Genomic DNA, 27,582 nt, shown 5'->3' with positions numbered 1-27,582 from the left:
TCCCGGCAGAAGCATCGGGAGGCCAGGGTGGGCAAAGCCCCAGTGCCCCAACCCCGGGCCTTGGCAGAAGCGCGGGGTGGTGAGGGAAGCCCCAGTGCCCAGACCCCAGCTGCGGCCTCGGGACTGGAGGAGCTCTGGCTCCGTGCCGCGGACTCAGGGCTGGGGGAGCTCTCACTCCTCGCTGTGGCCCCCGGGCCCTGGTTGGGGGGGACAGAGCTTCTCTGGTCTTGGGGCCTCAGTGGGGTGGGGGCAGAAAGGAGCCAATAGGTTGCAGGACTGCGGGGGGGGGGAGGAACGGGGGCAGGGCCACAGGCAGAAGGGGTGGGGAGGGGCCCCCCACTTGCTCTGGCCCAGGGCCCCTGGAAGGGAGGGATAACTCAGTGGTTTGAGCATTGGCCTGCTAAACCCAGGGTTGTGAGTTCAATCCTTGAGGGGCCATTTAGGGATCTGGGGCAAAAACTGGGGATTGGTCCTGCTTCTTGCAGGGGGTTGGACTAGATGACCTCCTGAGGTCCCTTCCAACCCTGAGAGTCTATGACACCTTAGTCCGCCTCTGCCCACAGCAGGAAATACCCCTGGAGACCGCACGTGAGCACTGCTTGTTAATGATGATATTGGGCAGAGGGGTGGGGAAGGGGTGCTAAGAAAACAGGCCTGTCTTTATTTTTGAAATACGTTTGCAGCCCTGCCTCTGGTTTGCTCTTTCCCAGCTGCCACCAGAGGGCCCTGGCTGTGGGGATGGGAGGGCACCGGTTTCTGTCTCTCTCCCTTTCATACTATTGAGCTTCCTGGGTCAGACCCATGCGCCCTGTGGCTGCCTCCTCCATTGTGATCTGCACCCAGCAGCTGCTGCTGCGTGGGGAGAGCCCTTCAGCCAGCCCCCCCCCCCCCCGTGCCCAGCCCAGCTGGGGACTTTCTCCTGTGCCTGGAACCAGCCCCTGAGCCGGAGCCTGCAGGTGACGGGGAGACCTGGGGGACAGGGCCGGGGCCAGGCAGGAAAGTGACTCTGCCCCAGGGGCTGGAACTAGGGGGGCTCCCGCCCCCCCTGGCTTGACAGGGTTCCCATCATATCCAGGGTTTACAGTTGGGTTTCCAGCCCCCCCACGGTACAGATTGTTCCTGCACCCCTGGGACCCGCTGCCCTTGGGGACCATGTCCCCCTTGGATGCTGCGCTTTTCTAGCACTGGGCTCAGAGACTCTATTCCTGGGGGGGGAGCTTAGTCCCGGTGGGAGGGGTTGTCCCGGGTTGGCGCTGGGCTAAAGTAACCCCCTGTTTTCCCAGCCTGGCAGAGCCAGGGGTAGCCAATTCTCTAGATATTTTTGGTCAAGGTCCAGATTTCTTGGTCAGGGCATCATTAAGGTTCAGAGCCCCATTTAAGGTCTCCTGGGGACCCTGGGCCAGAACACTGGTCGGGGGGGGACCCTGGGCCAGAGCATTGCAGGGCGGTGGCCCTGCCCCTCCCTTCCACCTGCAGCCCCACCCTCAACCCCACCCTGTTCTGCCCCCCTTCCCCGTGGTCCCGCCCCCTACTCGCTCTTTACTGCCTCCCTCCCCACCCCGCTGTGGCCATGAGACCAGAGAAGTTCTTCCAGCCCCGGGGCCGCAGCCGGGGGAGGTTTTTGGGGGGGCCCCCAAATTGGCTGGGGCCGCCGGGCACGGGTACCGTTGGCCCGTGCAGTAATCCACCCCTGGCAGTCACAATAAGAAGTGGATAAAAAGATTTCACGGGCTGTTCAGAAGCGCCTGGTGGTCCGGATTTGGCCCACAGTCCAGCGATTGGCTACCCCTGGTCTAAAGCAGTGGTTTTCAAACTTTTTTTCTGGGGACCTAGTTGAAGAAAATTGTTGATGCCCATGATCCAACGGAGCTGGGGATGAGGGGTTTGGGGTGTGGGAGGGGCTCAGGGCTGGGGCAGAGGGTTGGGGTGCAGGAGGGGGTTAAGGCTCTGGGCTGGAGGTGCAGGTTCTGTGGTGGGGCTGGGGATGAGGGGTTTGGGGTGCAGGAGGGGACTCTTGGTTTGGGGGCAGCTCAGGGCTGGGGAAGGGGGTTGGGGTGTGGGAGGGGGTCAGGGGTCTGGGCTGGGGGGTGCAGGCTCTGGGGTAGGGCTGGGGATGAGGGGTTTGGGGTGTAGGAAGGGACTCTGGGTTTGGGGGTGGCTCAGGTCTGGGGCAGGGAGTTGGGGTGCAGGCTTGCCTCGGGTGGCTCCTGGTCAGTGGTGCAGCAGGGGTGCTAAGGCAGGCTTCCTGCCTTTCTTGGCACCAGAGGCCGCGTCCTGCCCCGGAAGTGGCCAGCAGCAGGCCTGCCTCCTAGGTGGAGGTGCACAAGCACCGCCCCCCCAGCTCCCATTGGCTGGGAACTGGCCAGTGGGAGTGCAGAGCCCGTGCTTGGGACGGGGGCAGCACGAGGAGCCCCGTGGCCCCTCCGCCTAGGAGCCGGACTGCTGCTGGCCACTTCCGAGGCACAGCGCGGTGTCAGAACAGGCAGGAAGCCTGCCTTAGCACCCCCCCCAACCCCCACCTTAGCTGGGCAGCACCACTGACGGGACTTTTAATGGCCTGGTTGGTGGTACTGACCAGAGCCGCTGCTACCCAGTGCCTTACATGTCATGACCCACTACTGCTCTAAAGCATCTGTCTGCGGGGAAACAGCCTTGAGGGGAGGGGGAGGGGGGAATTGAGGTGTGAAATGGACTCAAGCCACTTCTGAAATAAATCCCGTTTTGCTCCGGATTGTCATCCCCCTGGGGGACAGGGAGGGGAAATGGCTGTGGTGGAGCCGGCTCAGATAGGGGATTTTCAGGGAGCTGCTGTGGAATGCGAAGGGAGCACCCCGCAGTGAGGCCCAGGGGAAAGGCCCCGTCCCCTCACCCCCAGCTGCTGGGAATGGGGCGGGGGTTGGGGATTCCTGTCCCTGGACCCTGCTGAGGGGCTCCACTTCCTGTGGCAGCCTCTGGCTAGTAGGTGTGTGATAACCGGGAAGCCCCTACCCTCCTCCACCGGCTGCGGGGGACAAGGAGCTCTCCCCTTCTCCCCACCCTGAAGCCTCCTGGCTGCTCTGAGCAGGGTGGGGTGGGATTCTGCTACCCTGTGACACCCTCCCCCGCAAGCTTCTGTTTTATCGGCTCTCCTCCCCCATGACTAATGGGACTGTGGCTGGGGCAGCAGGCGCTGAGTGGGGGACTCTTGGTGTTTCAGATGCCGGTGACCTTCGAGGAGGTGGCTGTGTATTTCACCCAGGGGCAGGGGGCTCTGCTGGACCCCGCTCAGAGAGCCCTCTACAGGGACGTCATGCAGGAGAACTACGAGACGGTGACCTCGCCGGGTAAGGGATTCCTGTTCCCTCGGTTATTAGAAGCTGTGGCAGGTGGGTCTGTGTTGTGCCCAGTTCACCTTCTTCTCAGGTTCTTCCCTGGTCCATTAAATTTCAGGGGAATGGATCCCATAATCCCAGATTGAAGGAGAGAGATTTTCATCCTCACAGCCCCATCAGCCAGGGGTTCAGTGACCATATTCCCGTCCGTTCAGATCCCATGGACCCCCAGCGCATCACAGGGTCGTGTTAAAATCAATGTTCTTTGTGACAAAGGCTCTACCCATGGCACACCCTGATGTCATCTGATTTCACTCCCCTCGCTGACTTGACTTTCTCACTGTCGCCACAGCAGGTGGAGCTGTTCAGAGACTCGACCTCAGAATCCTTCAGCTCTTTGGTGCCAAAATTCGGCAGTGGGTGCTGGCTCTGCAGAAGCTTCAAGCCATGTGTCTCTGGCTACTCAGGGTCCAGGCCAAGGTGCAACTTGGCAACAGGGGCCAGGAATCTTTAATTTCCTAGATGCATAGCTTATAAAGTCAGACGGGACCTCTGTGATCAACTTGTCTGATATCCAGCTACACACAGGCCATAGCGGGGGTGAGAGATTCTGCCTAAAACTGGGGGGGGGGCCACAAGGCCCTGCCCCCTTCGTGGCCCCACCCCTCCCCTTCCTCTTTCCCCCGAAGCCACGCCCCCTGGCCAAGTCGGAATCTAGCCCCGCCCCGTGTCCCTGCCTCCCCGGACTCCCTGCCCAGTGGAGGGTCCGTGACTCCGTGCAGCTGCTCGCATGGCTCTTACCCTGACTTGGCTCCAACTTCTGGCTGGGGGGTGGGGCCTCGGGGGCCGAAGAGCCACAGCCGGGCCATGGTAGGAGCCGCCTGGGCAGCTGTGAAGAGCCGCGGACCCACCATCTGCCCTGTCAGTGGTCCTGGGGGCAGGGACAGGGACACGGGCTGAGGGTTGCTCTCAGGGCCCCCCTGCCGTGGGCAGGGGGAGGATCTGCACCTCCGCACAGCTGCCCGGGCTCCCCGGGCCGCTCTTACCTGGGCCGGGCTCCAGCTTCCATCCTGGCTGGGGGTCGGGACCTCAGGGGAAAGAGGAGGGGCAGGGGCTGGGCCCTTGGCAAAGAGTGGATGGGCCATGGCCCCTTCCCCCCACCCCCACCCCGTTCTGACACCCCTGGGCCATAGGACTTTCCTGAATCAATTACTTTTGATTTGAATTACAATAGAGCTTTCAGAACAACAACCTGGCTTGATTTTAAAATGTCCAGTTATGGAGAACCCGAACCACTCTTGGTAAATTGTTGCAGTGGTTAATTCCCTTCACCGTTAAAATATTGTGCCGGTTTTCTAGTCGGCATTTATTTAGCTTCAACTTCCAGCCGTTAGATTTTTTTTAATATCTTTGTCAGTCACATTAAAGAGCACTTGACTACCGCATTTCTGTTCCCCACATACGCACTTCTAGACCATGATCAAGTCGCCCCTTAAGCTTCTCTGTGTGAAGCTAAATTGAATGGCTTCCCTGATTGTTCCACCATAAGGCATGTTTTCAAATCCTTTTTGATCGTTGTATGGCTCTTCTCTGAACACACTCCATATTATCCGTATTCTTCTTGGACACCAGAACTGGACACAATATTCTAGCCAAGGTCGCATTGCAGTAAATTCAGAGATAAAATAATAACCTCTGTTCCTACTCAAGATTCCCCTGTTTATGCCTCCAAGCATTGCATTAGTCACTGCATTGCTCTGGGAACTCATGTTTAGCTGATTATCCACCATGACACCCAAATCTATGTCAGAATTACTGCCTCCTTGTATTGAGTCCCCCAGCCTGGAAGTATGGCCAATGTTCTTTGTTCCTAGATGTATACATTTACATTTAGCTGTGTTGAAACACGTTTTGTTTGCTTGGCGCCCAGTTGACCAAGTGCTCCTGATCTGTGTCAGTGATCTGTTCTCTTCACTATTTACCACTCCCCCAGTTTTTGTTTCATCGGCAAACTTTATTAGTGATGATTTTATGTTTTCTTCCAGGTCATTAATTAAAATGTTAAATAGCGGAGGGCCGAGAACTGACTGGAAACACACTCACTTGATGGCGATTCCCTGTTTAAAATTACATTTTGAGACCTATCAGTTAGCCAGCTTTTAATCCATTCATGTGTGCCATGTTAATTGTATATTGTTCTAGTTTGTTAATCAAAATGTCATATGGTAGCAAGTCATACACCTTACAGAAGTCTAAGTATAATTACATCAACAGTAGTATCTTTTCAACCTTCCAGGATTGTTCTGGAGTCTCCAGGAATTAAAGATTATATTAAAGAAACCTCCAGGAATACGTCCAACCAAAATTGGCAACCCTATTTTCAACCAAACATGTAATCTCGTCAAAGAAAGGTATCAAGTTTGTTGGACAGGATCTATTTTCCATAAATGCATGTTAATTGGCATTAATTAGGTTACCCTCCTTTGATTCTTTATTAACCAAGTACTGTATCAGCCGCTCCATTATGTTGCCCAGGATTGATGTCAAACTGACAGGCCTATGATTACCTGAGTCATCCCATTTACCCTTTTTAAATGTTGGCACAACATTAGCTTTCTTCCAGTCTTCTGGAAATTCCTTGATTTTCCAAGACTTATTGAAAATCAACCTTAACGAGCCAGTTATCTCCTCAGCCAGTTCTTTTAAAACTCTTGGATGCAAATTATCTGGTCCTGCTGATTTAAAAATGTGTAACTTTAGTAGCTGATGTTTAACATCCTCCTGAGATAGTCATGGAATGGAAAGAGTATCATTATATAAAAGGACTACATCATCTGTATTCCCCCCAAGTATGGAACAGAAATGTTTATTGAACACTTCTGCCTCATATGCATTATTATAGAAAATTCTACCATTTCCCTCTTGCAGTACCATTGTTAGGATTCCTTTTGCTCCTAATGGACTTTAAAAACTTCTTATTGTTCTTCACTCTGCTAGCCATAGATTTCTTCTTGTGTCCCTTTGCTTTCCTTACCAATTTTCTACCATGCCTAGCGTCTGATTTATATTAATTACTATTAACTTCTCCTTTTGTCATTTTTTATATATCTATATATTTAAATTTTTATAGCTGCATTCACATCCTCTCTAAACCAGATCATTTTTTTAACCAATACATCCTTCTTCTTGGATTTTGGGGTCATAGCTTTTTGAGCATCAAGTTCTTAAACAATTCCCAATTGTCATTCACATTTTTCTGCTTCAGTTCTTCCTCCCAGCTGATTTGGCTCATAATTGTCTTCAGCTGTGTGAAACTGGACCAAGTATATAAATGTGATCAAGTCGTGATCCCTGGTACCTACGTTACCATTGATTTTTAGTTCTGTGGTTAGGTCCTGTTTGAGCCAGGTAATTGCCATCTATAATGCTTAGAGATTCCAAGGATGTTTTAGCACTGGCGGCATGAGACTTCCATCGTTTGTCACTCAAACTGAAGTCCCCCATGATCACACAGCTTTCTTTCCCTACACTTTATAGATAGGTTCTTAAGGACCCAGTCATCCTGTTCCTTAGTGAAATTTGATGGTCTGTAGCAGATACCAAGTAATACCCCATCTTGTGCTTTATCTGTTAGGACATTGATCTATAACCATTCAAGATCATTTTCTTCCTAGTCATCAGTGATGCCACTGGCTTCCCACTTTTGCCCACTCCGTCCTTCCTAGATAGGTTATAATGATTTATTTTAACCTTCCAGTCATGGGCATCATCCCACCAGGGATCTGTAATGTCAGTGAGATCAGATTTACGCTCAGAAATAAGTCCTTCCAATTCCTCTTGTTTCTTACCCAGGTTCCTAGCATTGACTTATGGGTAATTCAAGAATTTCTTCGCTTCGTGTCCTTTGCATCCTTGATTAATTTTGTTTCCACCATTTTGATTTTGTGCTGAGTGCTCTGGTTGTTCCTCTTTTTACGCTACCCTTTTGTTAGTTTAACGCCCTCCTAATTACCATAGCCAACCAGTCCCTGAGAAGGTTGGTCCCTCTTCTACTGAATCAAAAGAAATTGGAAATCTACTGTGTTTTTTGAATCCTTCCAAACTATACAGCCCCCTCTTCACATAAAAGGTGGACCAGTGTCCCAAAACCCCCAAACTCTCCACCTTATGCCATTTAGCTAGCCAGTGATTCACTTCCAGAATCTATTGCCTTCTGTCTTCCTTTTCCCATGGGCCAGGAAGGATGTCAGAGAAGATTGCTTGGACATTCCTCTTCTTTTGCACTCTGAGTTCCCTGACATCATCTACTATCTGCAAGATATCCCACGATGCAGTGTCATTAGTGCTGATACGAACCATCACCAGTGACTCCATTCCCATCATTAAAACCCTTGATATGGTGTGGGAAGGAAGACAAAGAAAAGGTAAAGCAAACAAATCAAAATTCCCTCAAATAAGAGCTGTTTCTCTTCTTGGTTCAATCTTCTTGATGTTTTATGTTTCCTTCCCATTTGTGGAGATTGGTTTTATCGCTGGCTGCTTCCCACTCATAATGGATCATGGACCACCAGGTGCCTATGGGGAGTCTAGGGGACTTTCCTTAATCCTGTCACCCTTATCCCAGGGGTTTAGGTGTGCCTCCCACCACCTTTTCATTGCTTTTTGTAAGTCTTTCTTCTGATCGGTTTTGGTTCAAGCAGCGGCTGGGGAGGGGGGATGTCCTTCGTGAGTCAGACAGGCTGGATACTGAGCCCTGGTTCCCCAAGAACACAGAGCTGGCAGGTAACATATGAGGCAGAATAACCCAGTTGTAATGGCTCACGTCGCACCAGGGACCCACTTCAGATGAAATGACAGATGGGTTAGAAATTTTACCTGTCTCAATTTCCCCAGCAGCTATCCTGCTGTGTTTCCTCTCTTTGCAGTTCCCCTTTCGCCTGGCACCGGGAACGACTCGTGTCTGGATTCTCTCTCTGTCCCTGCAGCTGGTAAGATGGTGAGTGAGAACGGGGAGGAGAATCCACGGCAGGAAGGCCTTGGACAAGTGGAACTGTGCAGAGTGTTATCAGTGACATCAGAAAGGAACTTTCCCCAGAGTCACACACAGGACTCCGGAAATCAATGCGGGTCAGAGAGGCAGCTGGGAAACCAGCCAGGGGAGAACGTGGCTCAAGCCATTCACCGTGTGGGAGGATGCAACGATCTCAAAGAAACCACAGTCCAGCCGAGAATCCACGCCAGAGAGAGAGATAATACGTGTGCGGAGTGCGGGAAAACCTTTCATTGGCGTTCCTATCTTATTAGACATCAGAGAACCCACACAGGGGAGAAATCCTATAAATGCCTCGATTGTGGGAAAAGCTTCAGTCAGAGCTCACTTCTCATTAGACATCAGCGAACCCACACGGGAGAAAGACCCTATAAGTGCCTCGAATGTGGGAAAAGTTTCAGTGACAACTCGCACCTCATCGCCCATCACAGAATCCACACGGGCGAAAGGCCCTACAAATGCCTTGAGTGTGGGAAAAGTTTCATACAGAGCTCCGTTCTTGTTGCCCATCAGAGAATCCACACGGGAGAAAGACCCTATAAATGCCCCGACTGTGGGGAAAGCTTCAGTCGGACCTCAGAGCTGATTGTGCATCACAGAATCCACACGGGCGAGGAACCCTACAAATGCCTGGACTGTGGAAAGACTTTCAATCGGAACTCCAACTTTGTGGTACATCAGAGACTGCACACGGGGGAGAGGCCCTGTAAATGCCTGCACTGTGGGAAAAGCTTCAGGCAGAGCTCCAACCTGATTGCACATCAGAGAATCCACACGGGAGAGAAACCCTACAACTGCCTAGAATGTGGGAAAAGCTTCATTCAGAGCTCACAGCTCATTACCCACCAGAGACTGCACAGGGGGGAGAAACCCTACAAATGCTCGGACTGTGGGAAAGGTTTCAACCTGAGCTCCAGCCTCATTAGACATCAGGGAATTCACACGGGAGAGAAACCCTATTACTGCCTTCACTGCGGGAAAAGCTTCAGCCAGAGCTCCCAACTCATTGTGCACCAGAGAATCCACGCGGGAGCCAAACCCTGAGTGGGGCAGAAGCGTCAGCCTGGGTCAGTTTGCGCCAGGCATCAGCAAATGCACCCAGCGAAGAGACCTCTTAAAGGTCGTTACTGTGGGAATAGCTCCAAGCAGAGCTAACTCCATGTTGGACATCAGACACTCCACCCAGGAGAGAAATTTGGGGATCACGGGAGAAGGGCTGCGGTTAGAGAGGTGCTGCCCCATATCATTGCCCCTCTGAGAAGCACTGATTTCCATAGCATCCCACTGTAGGACGCTTAAAAAAGCCTAAAGCCCTAGGAATCTCCCCTCAAAGCCAGTCCCATTGGCCTCTGACACTTCCGCTTGACTCGGGATTAGGCATAGCTAGTACATTTCTCCTGACGCGGACCGAACCGCCAACGCATTTCCTCGTCTAGGCCGACCCGGAGCTTCTCATTCACAGTGGTCCCCACCGTTAGCAGAGTGATTGTCAGAGTTGCTGAGTTCTTCCTTTGGGGACCAGTGCTGGGTTTACAATGGCACCAACCTGCTTGCTCTTCTCCACCCCCGCCCCCTGTGTGAATGGTGGGTGGGGCCTCAGAGCACAGAGGTCAAGTGGGGGCGGGGCCTGAGGGCAGAGGGACAGAGCGGGATTGGGGCCTTGGGGCAGAGCTTTGGCAGGGCTCGGGGGGGAAGAGGCCAGGTGGGGGCGGGACCTCAGGGCAGAGTGGGGGCAGGGCCATGGTCTGGGCGCCGGGGCCCAAAAGAGATGAATCTGACCCTATGGGTGACAGATTGTCTCATTCCCAGTTCTTCTCACCGTGCTGTAGGTTGTGCCGAAGAAGCTGCCGGCTCTGGTTGTTTATAGAATGAAAGAGGCGATTCTCAAAGAGTTGGAACAGGGGAGAGCAAAATGTGGCGGTGAAGCCTCCATGTGACTTGGGGGCAAGGGGGTGAGCTACAGCAATTCCCCTCCTTCGCCCGTCACCCTGGTGGTCTCCCCTCATGACAGCAGCATCTGTCCAAGCCATGGAGAGTTTATCTCCCCCGTTCTACCCTTCTGCCTCTCAACGTGTCACATGACTCAGTGATCTCCGCTCCCACGCTTAGGAATTGCTCTTTGAGACTCTGTGATCCTATGTCAAACTCACCGGTGTTGGAGCTGAACTTGTCACGATACCAGTGTATCCCAAATCCAGTGTGATCCTTCTGAATTTAAACCCCACTTCATTGATAAAGCAGCTTCCGGGCATTTTCTTGCCAAACTCAGCTTGTTTGCAGATAGGAAGGTTGGGTTTTTATAAGGTTTTGAATAATGCGAAGTAATGCACATTGGAAAACATAATCCCAACTATACACATAAAATGATGGGATCTAAGCTGTTACCACTCAAGAAAGGGATCTTGGAGTCATTGTGGATAGTTCTCTGAAAACATCCTCTCAATGTGCAGCGGCAGCCCAAAAAGCGAACAGAATGTTGGGAATCATTAGGAAAGGGATAGATAATAAGACAGAAAATATCTTGTTGCCTCTATATAAATCCATGGTACGTCCACATCTTGAACACTGTCTGCAGATGTGGTCACCTCATCTCAAAAAGATACTGGAATTGGAAAAGGTTCAGAAAAGGGCAACAAAAATTATTAGAGGTATGGAATGGCTTCCGTATGAGGAGAGGTTAATAAGACTGGGACGTTTCAGCTTGGAAAAGAGAGGACTAAGGGGGGATATGTTTGAGATCTATAAAATCATGACTGGTGTGGAGAAAGTAAACAAGGAAGTGTTATTTACTCCTTCTCATACCACAAGAACTAGGGGTCACCCAATGAAATTAATAGGCAGCAGGTTTAAAACAAACAAAAGGAAATATTTCTTCACATAGCGCACAGTCAACCTGTGGAACTCCTTGCCAGAGGATGTTGTGAAGGCCAAGACTATAACAGGGTTCAAGAAAGAACTAGATAAGTTCACAGAGGATAGGTCCATCAATGGCTATTAGCCAGGATGGACAGGGATGGTGTCCCTAGCCTCCGTTTGCCAGAAGCTGGGAATGGGTGAGAGGGGATGGATCACTAGATGATTCCCTATTCCGTTCATTCCCTCTGGGGCACCTGGCACTGGCCACTGTTGGAAGACAGGATCCTGGGCTAGATGGACCTTTGGTCTGATCCAGTATGGCCACTGTTATGTTCTTGTTTTGTTTTTCATTATGAGGATGCAAAACTTTTGTAAATAATAGGTCTAAATAAGAAGGGGGCTCCGGGGGAAGTGGGTATAGGCAGTTTAGTGGAGAACACGGGTACATCCGTTTTCCTCTGCGTCAGATTGAACATGCTCATCATTGTGTGTGAACCAGAAATTGTTTTATAGCCCACCCTCAAAGTGTCAGGTTTTGTTTATGTACTTGAAGGCCATTTGGTCACACGAGTCTCTCTTCGTTTAGCCTGAGGGGACGTAATGTCGACGCACTGGGGGCTGCACGAGAAGCGATCGATTGCTCGAATAGCCCTTTCTTTTATTCTGTTTCCACGCCCTTTTGTCGTGAATTTTTAGTGTGGTTTGAGGAATGGTCATTATAAATAACCATGGGCACGAATGCTGGTGGGGGCAGAGTAGGAGTCGCAGCCTGAGAGGCAGAGACTGAAACGGGGAAGGATGTTGCTGCCTGACCCGGGCAGTGATGTGAAATACTGTCTGGAACGGGAGAGTGTGGGAGCTGGAATATACAGAGCTAGGGAGCCCAAGAGCCAAGGCTGTTCTACGAGCAATGTCCTATGAGTGTCGGATGAGGACAGCTCTGATTTCTATGTATGATGCCCCAAGGGAAGTGATGCAGAGGGTGGGTGGGGGGATCCCCAGATTCCTGGGAGGAAGAGGCTGAGAAGCCAACAGGCCTGAAGCCAGGCTGACCCCTATTACCGAAGCAGAGGGCAACGGAGCTGGTCACAGGTCACCCTCTCCCCATCTACCGCAGCACCCTACGTGGGGGCAACGGAGACTCTCGGCCACGCTGGCCCCACACACACCAGGCGTGTCCTGGGTAAATAAAAGCCTCAGCTGGGATTGGAGATGCTGCTACTTCTGTACATTCGCCTTGTTCTCTAGCTCAGATTGAGTTGTGCTCGCTGGGTCTCTTGAAGCGCGTGTGGCTATGACGGGATCCCAGCGTCTCTCACACATTCGTGCCCATGTTCTGCCAGCTGCAAAATGTTGCTCTGTTTTGGTGCGTGCAGGGGCCAGGGGCAGCAATTTGCCGGGCTGGGGCTGAAATGCACCGTGCCGGGCTGGGCATCAGGTGGGTTGTCTTTTATTTCTTGCTTTGGAACAATAAAGTAGAATTCAGTTTCTCAGACTCTAGAGTCCTTTGTTTGAATAATGATTGAAAAAATGGACCGGAATGGACTGAAGGCTGGCGGGGGAGCCTTTTTGACCTGTTGTTTCCCCAAAAAGAAATTGGGATACAAAGAAAAGTACAATAAAAGTTTTGTTATCCGGCATGTTAGGGAAATGGGGGGAGCTGGTAAGTCAAAAATTCTGGTTATCTAAGAGGAAGGGAGTTTGGGTGCGGGGGGGGGGCAGGGCTGGGAGTTGGGGTGCAGGAGGGAATGTGGAGCACAGACTCTGGGAGGAAGTTTTGGTGTGGAAGGGGGCTCAGGGCAGGGGGTTGGGGCCCAGGAGAGGGTGCTGGGCGCAGGCTCTGGGAGGGAGTTTGGGTGCCGGAGGGGGCTCGGAGCAGGGGGTTGGGGCACGGGAAGGGTTATGGGGTGCCGGATCCAGGTGGTGCTCACCTCCGGCGGCTCCCCGCAAGCGGCAACATGTCTCTGCTGCTCTTAGGCAGAGGCGCAGCTAGGCGGCTCTGCGCACTGCCTCCACCTGCAGGCACCACCCCTGCAGTTCCCATTGGCTGCGGTTCCTGGCCAGTGGCAGCTGCAGAGCCAGCACTTGGGGCAGGGGCAGTGCACAGAGCCCCCATGGCTGTTCCTCTGTGCAAAATGTGTGTGTGTTGCAACCCCCCACCCCTCCACAGGGCCTGATCTACACCAGCTGGGGATCTGGCTTCAAAAATAACCCAATGTATTAACACCCAGGGCTGATCTGAGCCATTATTTGCACTAACTGGCTTTGGGTTACTGCAGGGTCAGCAAATGCCAGGCAAGGCGGACCACAACCGACCCACAAGAGGTGCCGGGGCTCTGAACTGCCCAGCCCAGAGGTGCCGGGGCTCTGAATTGCCAGGCCCAGAGGTGCTGGGGCTCTGAACTGCCAGGCCCAGAGGTGCCGGCGCTCTGAACTGCCAGGCCCAGAGGTGCCGGGGCTATGAAAAGCCAGGCCCAGATGTGCCGGGGCTCTGAACTGCCCGGACCAGAGTTCCTGGGGCTATGAAAAGCCAGGCCCAGAGGTGCTGGGGTTCTGAACGACCCAGCCCAGAATTGCTGGGGTCCTAAACTGTCAGGGCCAGAGGTGCCGGGGCTCTGAAATGCCAGGCCCGGCGGTGCCGGGGCTCTGAACTGTCAGGCTCAGAGGTGCCGGGGCTCAGCCCTGGCAGTCCCTGGCCCAAATGAAGCCCTGCTTAGGATTCAGTAGCCAGAGTCACTGCAAGGGCCGGTGGGGAGGCACTCCAGAGGTCTGCTTGTCTTTCCTGGGGAGGGGAAAGGGGGAAGCCCGGGAAAGCTGGTGCTTTCGCCTTGCCACCAGAGGGCTCTGGGTTTGGCTCGGGGGAGGAGGCTGGTGTCTGTCTCTCTCTGCTCAGGATATCAGACCCCTAGGATTGAATTTCCTGGGTCAGGTGCTGCTTCCATTGTGAGCCGGGGCCGGCGGGCACAGACCAGCTCTAACCCTCCGCTCCGCCCCGGGCTCGGCCCGCACCAGCCCCCGAGCCGGAGCCCGCAGGTGATGGGGGGGCCCGGGGGAAAGGGCCTGGGCCGGGCAGGACAGTGACTCTGCACAAGCGGCCCCGTCTGTGCTCCCCGCGTGTCTGCGAGTCCCGGAGCTCACCCACCCCCAGGGAGAGGCGCAGGCTCTGACTCCGGTTAGCGCTCACCGGAGTCGATCCGGATCCGATCCGGATCGGATCCAGATCTTTCAGGCGGAGGAAGAAGGGGAAGGAGGCGGAAAAGAAGCAAGGGGGGCGGGAATCGGAAGCGGTTCAAAGTTCCCAGCTCTGCCCAGATCCATTCACTGCAGCACCCCAGGCAGAGCGGACTTTCCTAGGAACAAGGTGAGGAGCCGGGAGAGGAAAAGCCAGGTCCTGTCCCGCCTGAGTCCCCGGGGGCTGCCAGGGTGGGATCACTGTTCCCTCTAAGCTGTGGCGTGTGCGCTCGCACACAGATCCTAAACCCCGCGCTCACAAAGGTTTGCGCAGAAGAAATTTTTTGTGCACACGGCCTCTCAAAAATTAGAGGGAACATTGGGTGGGATCCCCCCAGTGCGGCCCCTTTGATTCTGCTCTTTGGTGGGATAAAGCAACCCAGGGGTCGGGATGTGACATGGACTCAGGCCGCTTTTGCAACCTCCCGAGGCGCCCTGCAAAATAACATAAGAATGGCCATAGTGGGTCAGACCCAAGGTCCATCTAGCCCAGTATCCAGTACCCAGCCGTGAGGCCTGTTCTTTCCAACCAGCTGCTGGGAATGGGGAGGGTGTTGGGATTCCTGTCATCATAGAATATCAGGATTGGATAGGACCTCAGGAGGCCATCTAATCCAAACCCCTGCTTAAAAGCAGGGCCAATCTCTAATTTTTGCCCCAGATCCCTAAATGGCTATCTCAAGGATTGAACTCACAACCCTGGGTTTAGCAGGCTAATGCTCAAACCACTGAGCTATCCCTCCCACCCAGGACCTTGCTCTGTGGCTCTATCTCCCATATTAGCCCCTGGCTAGTAGTTGTGTGATAAATGGGAAGGCCCCTGCCCTCCTCCATGTGCTGGGTGGGACAAGGAGCTCTCTCTTTCTCCCCACTTACAGCAGCATCGGGGTGGGATCCTGCTAGTCTGTCTTCCCTGAGCATCGAGTTTTTATTTTTTTCCCCCCTCTCCCCCCTGTGACTGGCGGGATTGTGGCTGAGGCAGCAGGTGGCAAGCTGGGGATTTTTGTTGTTTCAGGGTTTGGTGGCCTTCGAGAAGGTGGCTTTGTGTTTCACTGAGGGGGCAGGGAGCTCTGCTGGACCCCGGTCAGAGAGCCCTCCACAGGGACGTCATGTAGGAGAACTCTGAGACGGTGATCTCGCTGGGTAAGGGATTCCCGTCCCCTCGGTTATTAGAAGCTGTGGCATCTGTGATTTGGCCATTTTTTCTGCTCAAGTTCTTCCCTAGTCTGTTAGATTTCAGGGGACTGGATCCCAAGATCCGCAGATCCAGGGTGAGAGAGACTTTCATTTCCACGCACCCTCCCCCAGCCCCGCCACGTAAGCAGGAGATGTGTTGATTACTTATACTGTGTGTTTACACTCGTGCCTTCTGGGTGCTTACCAAGCCTTCGTGAAGGACAGTCTCTGCTCCAAGCCGCTCACAACCTAATCTATCTAATGATTAAAATAACCTGCATTTGAGAAGAGAAGCCTATGAGTCAACTGGCTAACCAGGTGCCAGTTGGACCCATGAGAACATTGAGTGCTCAGGGAGTTTAGTGGCATTAATGGTCTAGAATCTCTCAAAACCCTGCCTCTGTCAGTTCAGCATCCTTGATTCTCCTGGGCCCAGGGGAAATGTCTATCGAAGGTTTCTCAATCGCCCCAAAAAGTTATTGTGTTGGGTTTGCTCTCTTTGCTGTTCCTCCTCTTCCCCAGCACAGGAAATAACTCACCTCCGGGTTCTCTCTTGTCTCTCCGTCCTTTCAGGTGATGGGGTGGCGGGTGAGACCAAACCTCAGCGGGAAGGTCTTGACCAAATGGAACTGCAGGGGGCGTTATCGGAAAGATCTGAAGGGAATGTTTGCTGGAGTTCTGTGCAGGGGAAAACCTGGTAGAGTCAGTGCGGGTCAAAGAGGCTGCAGGGAAATGAGCCTGGGGAAAAAGTGGGTGAAGCAATTCATGGTGTGGGAGGAGGCCAGGAGCTCAAGGAACCCCCTGCCCAGCAGAGAATCCCCATGAGAGAGAGAAAAAACACATGCGCCGAATGTGGGAAAAGCTTCCTTAAGAACGCACACCTTGTTGCGCACTGGAGGATCCACACGGGAGAAAAACCCTATCAGTGCCTTGAATGTGGGAAAAGCTTCAATCAGCGCTCGCACCTTGTGGTGCATCAGCGAATCCACACCAAAGAGAGACCCTATAAATGCAGCGAGTGCGGGACAAGCTTTGTTCACAGCTCCCACCTTATCGTGCATCAGAGGAACCACAAGGGGGAGAGACCCTATAAATGCCTCGAGTGCGGGAAAAGCTTCACTCAGAGCTCGAGCCTGAATGTGCATCAGAGAACCCACACAGGAGATGAACCTCATAAATGCCTCGACTATGGGAAAAGCTTCGATTATCGATCGCACCTTGTACTGCATCAGAGGATCCACACAGGGGAGAAACCCCATAAATGCTTCGTCTGTGGCACCAGCTTCGTTCACAAATCAAACCTGAACGTGCACCAGAGAATCCACAAGGGAGAGAGACCTTACGAATGCCTTGACTGTGGGAGAACATTCAAATCCAGATCAAACCTTAGCAGGCGTCAGAAACAACACACAGGAGAGAAATCCTATACGTGCACTGAGTGTGGGGAGTGGTTTGTTGAGAGCTCCGGCCTTATTAAACATCAGAGAACCCACACGGGGGAAAAATCCTATAAATGCTTTGAATGTGGGAAAAGTTTCAACTGGAGCTCAAACCTGTTTGCACATCAGAGAACCCACACCGGCGAGAGACCGTATAAATGCTTGGACTGCGGGAAAAGCTTCAATCAGAGCTCAAACCTCTTTCAACATCAGAGGATCCACACAGGAGACAAACCCTATAAATGCTCCGACTGCGGGAAAAGTTTCATTCAGAGCTCCGTTCTTATTACGCATCGGCGAATCCACACGGGAGAAAGGCCCTACCAATGCCTCGACTGTTGGAAGACATTCAATCAGAGTTCGGAACTGATTTCTCACCGGCGAATCCACACGGGGGAGAGGCCGTATAGCTGCCTTGTCTGTGGGAAAAGCTTCAACTGGAGCTCAGCGCTTACTGCGCATCAGAGGATTCACACCGGAGAAAAACCTTATGAATGCACCGGCTGTGGGACACCGGAGGCTGCACGCTGGAGAGAATCCCTCGAATGTGGAAGAAGCATCAGCTGCGCTGATTGTATCCTGCATCAGCAGATCAGCATAGTAAAGAGACCTCTTAAATGCTCTTAGCAGGGAAAATCCTTCAGGTGGCGCGAATGCCATATTGGACATCAGAGACTCCTCCACACTGGAGGGAAAATTGTATCAGTGCCCAGGTTAGGGCTGGCCATAGTTTAAAAAAACCAACATTTCCTCATTCCTACACACATCAGGGGCGTTTGGCTCCCAAGGATCCGGCTGCCCATTGCTGGGGTGAGGATACAGCAGCAGCCGAGCAGCAGCTGGTCAGTGACCCTCTGGCTCTGCAAATCTAAGGCAGAGGAGGAGAAGCCCCGATCAGCCCCTCCTCCCTGCTGCAACCCTGGCTGCTGAGCTGATGGGCCATAGGTGGGGGAAGGGAGAGAGAGAAACTCCTCCAGACGCTCCCTCTGCCTGGCTGAAGTTCCCCCCTCTCCCTTCCCCTTCCAGCTGGGATCCCCCTGTCATGGAGATAAGGAGAAGGACACTTGGGCCAGGCCCCACTTTCGCTCTAGACACCTGTCCCCACCCCCCCATCTTCCACCAGCCCATGGGCTGCACTCTCCCACTTACCTGGAGCTATTCCCTGCAGGGCAAGTGTCCCTGGGGGCTGGTAACTCCTCCCCTCCCTGAATCCCCCAGGGTGCTGGGCTCTGGGGGATCAACTGTGGAGGGACGGGTGTTGGGCAGGGAACTAGGGGATCGAATGGTTGGGGCTGGGGGAGATGGAAGTGAAAGGGGACTGGGTGCTGGGGTTATTGAATGTTTGGGAATCATGGGATAAGAAGGGTGGGGTGCGGTTAGGGAGATCCTGTCTCCCATCATTAACTCCTCTTCCCCTTTTCCCTGCCCACATTCACAAATTCAGAGGGACTGATTTTCACTGGGCCTCTGGTGGGGGACTTTGAAAAGCCCTGAATCTAGGAATCCCACCTCAGTCCTAGAAGCATCGACCGCTGAGGGTCTGTCTAGACTAGGAAAAGCGGTCCGGGTTAGCTAGGTCGTTTCCTAGTGGCCCAGACCAAGCCTCTGCTTCTTTGCCTAGTCCCGACTCATTCAGAGCCACTCATGTTCCTCGTTTCAGTTTCCAAGTTTCCCCTCCAGGGACAGATTGGCTCCCTCCCAGCGAGTCTCAGCTCTCTCCCACTTCTCCTGAAGAGCAGTGGGGTGGTTTTTTTCCTTTGTGGGTTTTGTTTGTAAATATATTTATAACACCTAATGACACAGATTATAAAAGAGTTGGAGCGGGGATGGAAGATAGGTTGTTTCAGCCTCTGTGTTAGGAGAGGGTGAGGAGATGAACTGAAAGGATTCCTGCCCTGTTCCTCAAAGGTGTTATGGCTCCTAATTGAAATCGACCTGCCCCCCATCAGGATCCCGATTCCTCTCACCACAGAAGCCTCTGGTCCAAACTCTGGAGAGTTTCTCCTCCTCTTTAAGGCTGTGTCTACACTACAAAGATAAATCGACCTCTGTTAGGTCGACTTACAGCTGCTTCATGAATTACTGCCACGGTGCATGTCCACACTACCCTCTTTGATCACTGGGAGTGTGCTTAAGAGGCTAGATGCTGCTGCTTTCCTGACTGCCACATCGCCACCACGATTGGGAGTGGAGCTAACTACATAGGTGCTGGAAGTAGGGGGCAGCCGCACCCCCTGGCTTGAAGTGGTTTCCATCATATCCAGGGTTTGCAGTTTGGTTCAATAGCTTGCAGCCCCTCCACTGTACAAATTGTTCCAGCACCCCCGGCTAGTTAGATCAAAGCGAGGGTGTGTCTACCCCTGCTGCGGTCTCCTTTTCTCTGAGTGTGGTGTAGACCAGTGGTACCCATGGGCGGCGGGTATCACAGGCCGGGGTAGGCTGAGCCTCTCCAAAGAGCCAGGCCTAGCTCTGTCCACGCTTTGCCCCCAGATCCCTTCCTGCTCTGGCTCCCAGTTTACCTGTGCCGTGGGGCTAGCTCTGGGGCTGCACCGCCCAGCACTCCGGAGCTGGGGCCGCGCTGCCTGCCTTCCCGGTGCCCTGGGGCTTGGGGGGCGCTGGGGCCATGCCTGGCGCTCCGGGGCTGGGACCATGCCGCCCGCCTGCCCGGTGCTCTGGGGCTAGGGCTGCGCTGCTTGGTGCTTCAGGGCTGGGGCCGCGCTGCCTGCCCTCCCCGGGCTCCGGGGTTGGGGGTGCTAGCCTGGGGTGGGGGCCGGCAGCTGCGGTGGGGGGGATCTGGGCTCCCGCAGGGGGAGCAGAAGGGGCAGGGCCTTAGGTGGAAGGGGCGGGGCTGGGGGCTAGCCTCGCCGAGGTGGTGGTTCACACGCTGCCCGTGTACCCCTAGGGGTACGCAGAGGTCTCCTGCGGGGGGGTAGGTCAACTCATCTAGATATTTGCCTAGCGTTACAACAGGCTACATAAAAAGCACTAGCGAAGTCAGGAGAAACTAAAATTTCAGACAGACAGTGACTTCTTTATACTGCTCTGTAGACTATACACTGAAATGTAAGGACAATATTTATATTTCAGTTGATGTCTTTTATAATTATAGGTTATAAACGAGAAAGCCAACAATTGATCAGTACTAGTGGCCATGACACGTCTGTATTTTCATGTCGGATTGTGGAAGCAAGTGGTTCTGAAGTGAGGTGAAACGTGGGGGCTCGTGAGGCAAAGCAGCCTCCTGAAAGGGGTGCGGTAGTCTGGAAAGGTTGAGAGCCACTGGTGTAGACACGCCGACGCAGCCCCCGCGAGAGGGCTCTGGTGATTCCAGCGGGGGGGGGGAGCTCTAGTCCCTCTCTCCCTCCTCTGCATGTCAGGGGCTGAGCTTCCTGGGTCATCCGCTGCAGCGTGAGCCATGAGCTGAGAGGCAGAGACGCTGCTGCTCCCCAGCGGGGTCTGTGCAGGGAGAGACCTGCATTAACCAGCCCCGGGCTCTGCCGACACCAGCTCCTGAGCCGGAGCCTGCAGGTGACGGGGAGACCTGGGGGAAAGGCCAAACTGGGGGAATCAGGCTGGGAAAACAGCATGGAGGGACCATAAAGGGATGGGGGTTGTTCTTTGTCTCTCAGGGGTTTGCTTGTCAGGAAGGGAGAGGGTGAGAAAGAAGGCAACAGTGGTGCGGGAAGGAGAGAGGGGAGGGCAGAGAGGGTGACCCAAAGGAGAAGGGAGAGTCTGTTATGTTACACAGACAAGGTGGGGGAGGTGATCTCTTTTGTTGGACCGACTTCAGCTGGTGAAAAGGGACACACTTCCGAGCTTACACAGAGCTTGCCTACGAGGAGGGGTTAAAAAGACGGAGAGTGTCCAGTATAGGAAAGAGACAACTACAGAGGCCTATAAAATCATGCCTGGTGTGGAGACAGTGAATAGAGAAATGTTATTGGCCCCTTCACGTCACACAAGAACTGTGGCGGGGGACAGGGGTCACCCAATGAACTGAATAGGCAGCAGGTTTCAAACAAAAAAAAGGAAGTATTTCTTCACACGATGCACAGTCAATCTGTGGAACTCCTTGCCAGAGGATGTTGCGAAGGCCAAAACTATAACAGGGTTCAAAAAAGAACTAGATAAGTTCCTGGAGGATAGGTCCATCAATGGCTATTAGCCAGGATGGGCAGGGATGCAACCCCATGCTCTGGGTGTCCAGCTGCTGCTGGGGGGATGCGCTGCCCTTGGGGCCAGTCCTAGGGGGAACCCCTCAAACTGGCTCCTTTGATGCTGCTCTTTTCTAGTGTCTGGCTCGGAGACGCTGTTCCTGGGAGGGTTTAAAGGTGTCTCGGTGGGGTTAGTCATGCTGGGAGGGGCTGGGGCTGTGCTGTCTTAAAATGATCCAGGGTTTTTCCCAGCCTGGCAGAGTCTGAATATATGTCTGCAGGGACAGAGCTGGGGTGTGTGGAAATCAGGGCGTGAGATGGAAAAGCCTCTTGAAATCTCCGGGTCAGTCGCCCTTCTCGCTCTGCCAGGTGGTGGAATAACAGCCCTGTTTCTGTCCCAGGGAATGGCTGCCGCAGAGCCCATGCAGGTAGGGGATTTTCAGGGAGCTGCAGGATGGGTTTCTATTAGAGGGGGAGGGGCAGGAATTACGCAGGGGGAGGACAGGCTGGGCCATGGTTAATCTGGGGCTTGTTTTTTCAGAGGAGGCCCATTGGGCGGGAGGTGGGAATTTGCCCATTTCTGGAACAGGAAACAACCCCCCTGGACAGGGCTGGGAAGGAAAACTTAACAGATCCCCGGCGGCGCTGCAGCCTGGACCTTCCAGCCAGAGGCTGCTGTGGAATATGAAGGGGGCGCCCAGAGGAGAGGCCCCATCCCCTCACCCCCAGCTGCTGGGAATAGGGGGGTGTTGGGATTCCTGTCCCTGGACCCTGCTCCGGATCTCCATCTCCTCTACCAGCCTCTGGCTAGTGGGTGTATGATAAACAGGAGGGCTCCTGCTCTCCTCCCCCGGGAATAGTGGGAATGTAGCTGGGGCAGCAGGTGCTGAGTGGGGGACTCTGATGTCAGATGCTGGTGACCTTCGAGGAGGTGGCGGGGTGTTTCACCCAGGGAGGGGGTCCTGCTGGATCCTGCTCAGAGAGCCCTCTACGGGAACATCATGCAGGAGAACTATGAGACGGTGACCACGCTGGATAAGGGATTCCTGTGCCCTCGGTTATTGGAAGCTAGGGGAGGGGGGCTGCGATGTGGCCAGTGTGGCTTGTGGTCCCTTAGATTTTAAGGCTCCAGTGTCCCCAGATCCAGTGTGAGAGAGATTTTACTCTCTTTGCCTTCTTCCATGGGGTCAGGGAGTCAGAAATACAATGGAGAGGATTATCCATTCCCATCCCAACAGCTTTCAAGGGGGCGGAAGCAGCGCATTGACCTGCCTGTATTAATTCTCACTCACACACACAATCCCTGTCCCCCTCCCTTCCTGGAACTAGCTCCGTGTCTGCGGAGGGCTCTGAAGACTGAGGAAAAGGCGGGGGCTGAACGGCAGAGCCATGTCAGCAAATCCCCTAGAGTGCACAGATCCTGGAAGCCCCCCCTCCAAACATCTGCCTCTCCCACAGGGGCTCAGTGACCATGTTCCCGTCCATTCAGAGTCTGTGGCCCCCGCAGCCCAGCACAGGGCCAGGTTAAAATCAAGGAATGTTCTTTGTAACAAATCCTCTCCCAATGCTTGACACACCCTGATCATGCCTGATTACACACACACACACCCCAAGCAGGATTCCCCCTTCACAAGCCTGACCTGATCTCCTGCCTGGAACGAGGGGAAGAGCCATGGGTCCTGGATGCTCAGGCCTCCAAGGAAAGGGAGATCCCAAGAGGCCCACACTGGTGAGTTGTCAATGAAATGGATGCAGAAACCATCTGTGAAGTGAAGGGAGAAGCTGGGACTCCCACCAATGTGTTGTGAGTGAATTTTTCCAATTCTGCCTCATCTCACCCAGGTCAGGGTTGGATCCAGATCATAGAATCATAGGACTGGAAGGGACCTCAAGATATCATCTAGTCCAGTCCCCAGCACTCGCGGCAGGACTAAGTATTTAGACCATCCCTGACAGGTGTTTATCTAACCCGTGCTTAAAAATCTCCAATGATGGAGATTCCACAACCTCCCTAGGCAATTTATTCCAGCTTAACCACCCTGACAGGAATTTTTTCCTAATGTCCAGCCTAAACCTCCCTTGTTCCAATTTAAGCCCACTGCTTCTTGTCCTATCCTCAGAGGTTAACGGGAACAATTTTTCTCCCTCCTCCTTGTAACAACTTTTTACGTACTTGAAAACTGTTATCATGTCCTCTCTCAATCTTCTCTTCTCCAGACTAAACAAACCCAGTTTTTTCAATCTTCCCTCATAGGTCATGTTTTCTAGACCTTTCATCATTTTTGTTGCTTTCCTTTGGACTTTCTCCAATTTGTCCACATCTTTCCTGAAGTGTGGCGCCGTGAACTGGACACACTATTTCAGCTGAGGCCATATCAGCCCGGAGTAGAGCGGAAGAATTATTTCCCATGTGTTGCTTACAACTCTCCTGCTAATACATCCCAGCATGATGTTTGCATGTATCCTCATGGTGGTTTTCATTCATGGTTCCCCACCCAATATCACCGACAGCTGGCATGAGCTTGCTATCTTGTATCTGATATGCCACCATCCACCATAACTGGATTATTCCTCCTCGTCTTCCAAGCATGCCTGGAGCCTCTTTGTAGTCTCCATGCCGGGAAGGTGAGAAAGAACAACCCACCTGATCATGGAGCATCAGATGTCCACTTTAGAAGAGCAGGAATTACAGAGGTTAATAGAATTTTACCTTTCTCGATCTCCCCAACAGTTACTGTGCTATGTTTCTCCTCTTTGATCTTCCCCTTTCTTTCCTTCCACCATGGCACAGTGAATAACCCGTCTTTGATTCTCTCCCTCTCTCTCTCTCTCTCTCTGTTTCCAGCAGGTGATGGGAGGATGAGTGAGAACAAGGAGGAAAATTCTCAGCAGGAAGGTGCTGAGGAAGTGGAACTGCACAAAACTTTATCAGGAAGATCCAAAGGGAATTTTTTCCAGAGTCATAAGCAGGGAAAAGCCTGGGGGATTCCACGCAAGTCAGAGAAGCAGCAGGGAAACCAGCCAGGAAAGAAAGTGGGTAAAACCACTAATTGTAAGGGAAGTGGCAAGGATCTCGAGGAAACCACAGCCCAGCGGAGAATCCACAGAGAAAGGAGAAAAAACACATGCACCAAGTGTGGGAAAAGCTTCAGTCGTAGCTCAAACCTTGTTTCCCATTGGAGAATCCACACAGGAGAGAGGCCGTATAAATGTATTGAGTGCGGGAAAAGCTTCAATCAGAGCTCTAACCTTGTTTCCCATCAGAGAATTCACACGGGAGAGAGACCCTATAAATGTCTGGACTGTGGGGAAAACTTCAACCAGAGCTCAGACCTTATCACACATCAGAGACTGCACACGGGAGAGAAACCGTATAAATGTATTAAGTGTGGAAAAACCTTCAATCAGAGCTCAAACCTTATTTCACATCAGCGAATTCACACACGAGAGAGGCCCTATAAATGCCTTGAGTGTGCGGAAAGTTTTGACTGGAGCACTCAACTTATTAGACACCAGATAATCCATACAGGAGACAGACCCTATAAATGCTTGGATTGTGGGAAAAGCTTCAGTGATAGCTCAGCCCTTATTACACATCAGCGAACCCACACGGGAGAGAAACCCTATAAATGCCTCGAGTGCGGGAAGAGCTTCAACCAGAGCTCCACTCTGATTAGACACAAGAGGACTCACACGGGAGAAAAGCCCTATAAATGCTCAGACTGCGGGAAAAGTTTCAATCAGAGCTCGAACCTAATTACGCATCAGAGACTCCACTTAGGAGAGAAACCTTGAATGTGGGTGATGCTTCAGTTGGACTTCAATCACGTTTGCCAACAGCAAATTCAGACAGGGAAGAGACCTCTTAAATGTCCTTAGCGTGGAAAAGATTTCAGCTGGAGCAAACGCTATACTGGACGTCAGTGACTCCAGCAGCAGCTGAACGTAACCTTTCAGTGGCCCTCTGGTTCTGCCTGGTCTAAGCAAATCCCAGGCAGAGGAGGAGAAGACCTGGGTAGAGTCCCAGCACCTGGCCTCCAGCCTGAGCCTGAAAGTTTACACTGCAATTTTAGAGCCCCCCGAGCCTCGCGAGCCTGAGTCAGCTAACATGGGTCAGCCGCGGTATCTGATTGCAATGTAGACATACCCTGAGGGTTTGCCAACATAAAGAAAAGAGGCCAGAGTTTGGTCAGGGATAGCTGGCACATTTTCCCCCAACCCTGACCAAGCCTCAACCACTTTTCTGAGTCTAGGCCAACGCTGACCATCTCATTTATATCTGCAGTGTTGTTGTAGCCGAGTCGGTCCCAGGATATTAGAGAGACAAGGTGGGTGAGGTAATATCTTTTATTGGACCAACTTCTCCGTCTCATTTATAGTGTTCTCTGCATTAGTGACGCCTGAGGGAATTCTACACCATTGTGCAAGGGCAGAATTAATGTCCTCTGCAGATTTTTTTCCCCACCTCAGAATAATTGATTGTGACGGGGAGGTGAAGGGAAGTTACGAGAAGAGTCATGCAATTACACCTTTTGCCCACCATGGGGCTGATGTGGCACTAGGAGAGAGGGCAGCTGGCTCATGGGCTGGAGCAGCCAGCCACTGAGAGGGAGGCTGCCTTCCTTACAGCACCCTATCTGTGGGGCTAGGTGAGGAGACACGGGATATGGGGGGGACAGAGAGCGTGGGGCACACAGGACTGCTGGGGGCTTTCAGAGGCTGGGGTTCAGAAGGGCCAGTGGGGGGACAGATCGGGGGCACAGGAGCTAGTGGGGTGACATTGAGCCAGAGGCAAATTGGGAGTGGGGGTGCAGGGACACATGGGGACAGGGAAAGATGTGTCTGACTGAATGGGAGAGGCTAGGGATCAGCCAGGGTCTGTATCGGGGAGGCTCCCCAACTCCCTAACAATCCCTCTCCCCCTTCCCTAGAAATCCCTGTTCCATACTTCTCCCACCCACACCCAACAACCCTCCAGGTTCATTCCCAGGCTCCTTTCCAGTGATTATTTCCCTCTCCCTCAGCTCCTCTGTTACCCCTGATTCTCCCCCAGCCTTTGCACTGGTTCTGAGGGGAGTGGAAAATATGTTTCTGTACTGTAGTTTAAATGAATAATTACTCAAATTTCTATATTAATATGCCTAGTAAGGAATCTATTTATCAAAAAACAAAGGGACGGAAGTTTAGCTGGTTTAGAAGAGAACACAGGGAAATCTGTTCTCCTAACTTTGTGTCAACTGCAACATGCTCCAGAATTTCACATTATCTAAGCCTGAAAGTGCATTATAACTCCCTGTGTTCTGTTTTTCTCTTTCCTGAAGGCTGTTTTGTCACATACTTGGATATTAGTTTTTGTTTGACTGCAGGGGGTGGGGAGCAGGTTTGCATAGTTTTATTGTGGAAATTTATGAGACAAATGACTATTTGGCACAATATCCCTTCATTATTTTTGCTTTTTCATCCATCTCTGCCATGAGACTTTAATATTGGTTGAACAGTTCATCCATTAGTTATTAATAACTGATTTTTCAAGTAACTGCCGACACAAACACTGATGGGCACATGTGAAAGTCCCGGAGAGGCGGAGCCTGAAAAGGGGAAAGGAAGTAACTACCTGATCCCAGGGGTGAGGTGAGAGACAGGTAGGAGGGGGAGAGAGCGTGGGAGGCGGGGGATACAGAGCTGGGAAACTGCAGGGTTTGCTGGTGAGAGCCAGATGGCCGAGGCTGAGAACTGTGAACTCGCTGCATGGCGGCTAGAAAGAGACAGGAGGTATCTTAGAAGTTTTATGTGATGTTGTCACGTTCTCCAAAGGGAATGACGGGGTGGCCCCCGGATTCCTGAACAGATGAGGCTGAGCAGAGCCAAGAAAGAAGCTGGGGACAGCAACAGGCCAGGCCAGCCCTGAATCCAGGCTGGTCCCCATCACTGAGGCCAGCGGGCAGTAAGGAGCCTGACAGCGCTGGTCACCCCTTCCCCAACTACCGTAGTGTCTTGGGTGGGGACGACGGAGACTCTGTCTGCCCCACTCACCAGGAGTGTCCCCAGGGGGGAGAAAAGCTGCTGAGATTGAAGATGCCGACGCTTCTGTAAATTCAACCCGTTCTCTGACTCCCGTTAAAAAGCCCTCTGGATTTCCTGCTCCCGGAGCATTTGTTTCTGGGATTGAAGCTCAGCATCGCTCATGGATTCTCTGCACTTTCCCACCGTCTTTAAAAAGCTTCTGTCACCCGCACCTGCAGGAAGCAGGAGCAGCAGTGTGCTGGGATGGGGCACCGTGCTGAGCTGGGCCCTGGGTGGTAGGTGGGGTTAGCTTTTATGTCTTGCTTTTAAATAATAAAGTAGAATTTACATTCTCAAACTTC

General features: G+C 52.8%; 2 protein-coding genes across 3 annotated transcripts; both read left to right on the top strand.

The window, feature by feature from the left end:
• The first annotated feature begins 900 nt into the window (after window positions 1-900).
• Window positions 901-24,155, top strand: LOC141998589 (uncharacterized). The gene is made up of 5 exons (XM_074971461.1): window positions 901-956; window positions 3,197-3,323; window positions 8,237-9,403; window positions 16,462-17,663; window positions 24,063-24,155. Exons 2-5 carry the CDS (start codon window positions 3,197-3,199, stop codon window positions 24,078-24,080), a joined length of 2,514 nt encoding a protein of 837 aa, XP_074827562.1. The 5' UTR covers window positions 901-956; the 3' UTR covers window positions 24,081-24,155.
• Window positions 22,357-25,885, top strand: LOC141998504 (uncharacterized). Of its 2 annotated transcripts, none has more exons than XM_074971371.1 (2): window positions 22,357-22,946; window positions 24,066-25,885. In XM_074971371.1, the coding sequence occupies exons 1-2, from the start codon at window positions 22,901-22,903 to the stop codon at window positions 25,010-25,012; spliced, it is 993 nt and encodes a 330-aa protein (XP_074827472.1). In that variant the 5' UTR covers window positions 22,357-22,900; the 3' UTR covers window positions 25,013-25,885. The 2 variants fall into 2 exon arrangements, with proteins under 2 accessions (XP_074827472.1, XP_074827471.1); XM_074971370.1 differs by having other exon boundaries at window positions 24,063-25,885.
• The last annotated feature ends 1,697 nt before the right edge of the window (window positions 25,886-27,582 follow it).

This window comes from Natator depressus, chromosome 14, assembly GCF_965152275.1.
Source record: "Natator depressus isolate rNatDep1 chromosome 14, rNatDep2.hap1, whole genome shotgun sequence".
Taxonomy (NCBI): domain Eukaryota; kingdom Metazoa; phylum Chordata; order Testudines; family Cheloniidae; genus Natator; species Natator depressus.
The sequence above is the reverse complement of the archived record's forward strand: the minus strand, read 5'-3'. Positions and strand labels throughout refer to the sequence as shown.

What these genes read in the sequence shown, in the direction of transcription:
- LOC141998589 (XM_074971461.1), top strand. Translation starts at nt 3,197, where the DNA reads ATGCCGGTGACCTTCGAGGAGGTGGCTGTGTATTTCACCCAGGGGCAG. An exon ending in CGAGACGGTGACCTCGCCGG is followed by an intron (nt 3,324 to 8,236) that starts GTAAGGGATTCC and finishes CTCTCTTTGCAG; the next exon opens with TTCCCCTTTCGCCTGGCACC. An exon ending in CCACGCGGGAGCCAAACCCT is followed by an intron (nt 9,404 to 16,461) that starts GAGTGGGGCAGA and finishes GAGAGAGAAAAA; the next exon opens with ACACATGCGCCGAATGTGGG.
- LOC141998504 (XM_074971370.1), top strand. Translation starts at nt 22,901, where the DNA reads ATGCTCAGGCCTCCAAGGAAAGGGAGATCCCAAGAGGCCCACACTG. An exon ending in ATCCCAAGAGGCCCACACTG is followed by an intron (nt 22,947 to 24,062) that starts GTGAGTTGTCAA and finishes CTCTGTTTCCAG; the next exon opens with CAGGTGATGGGAGGATGAGT.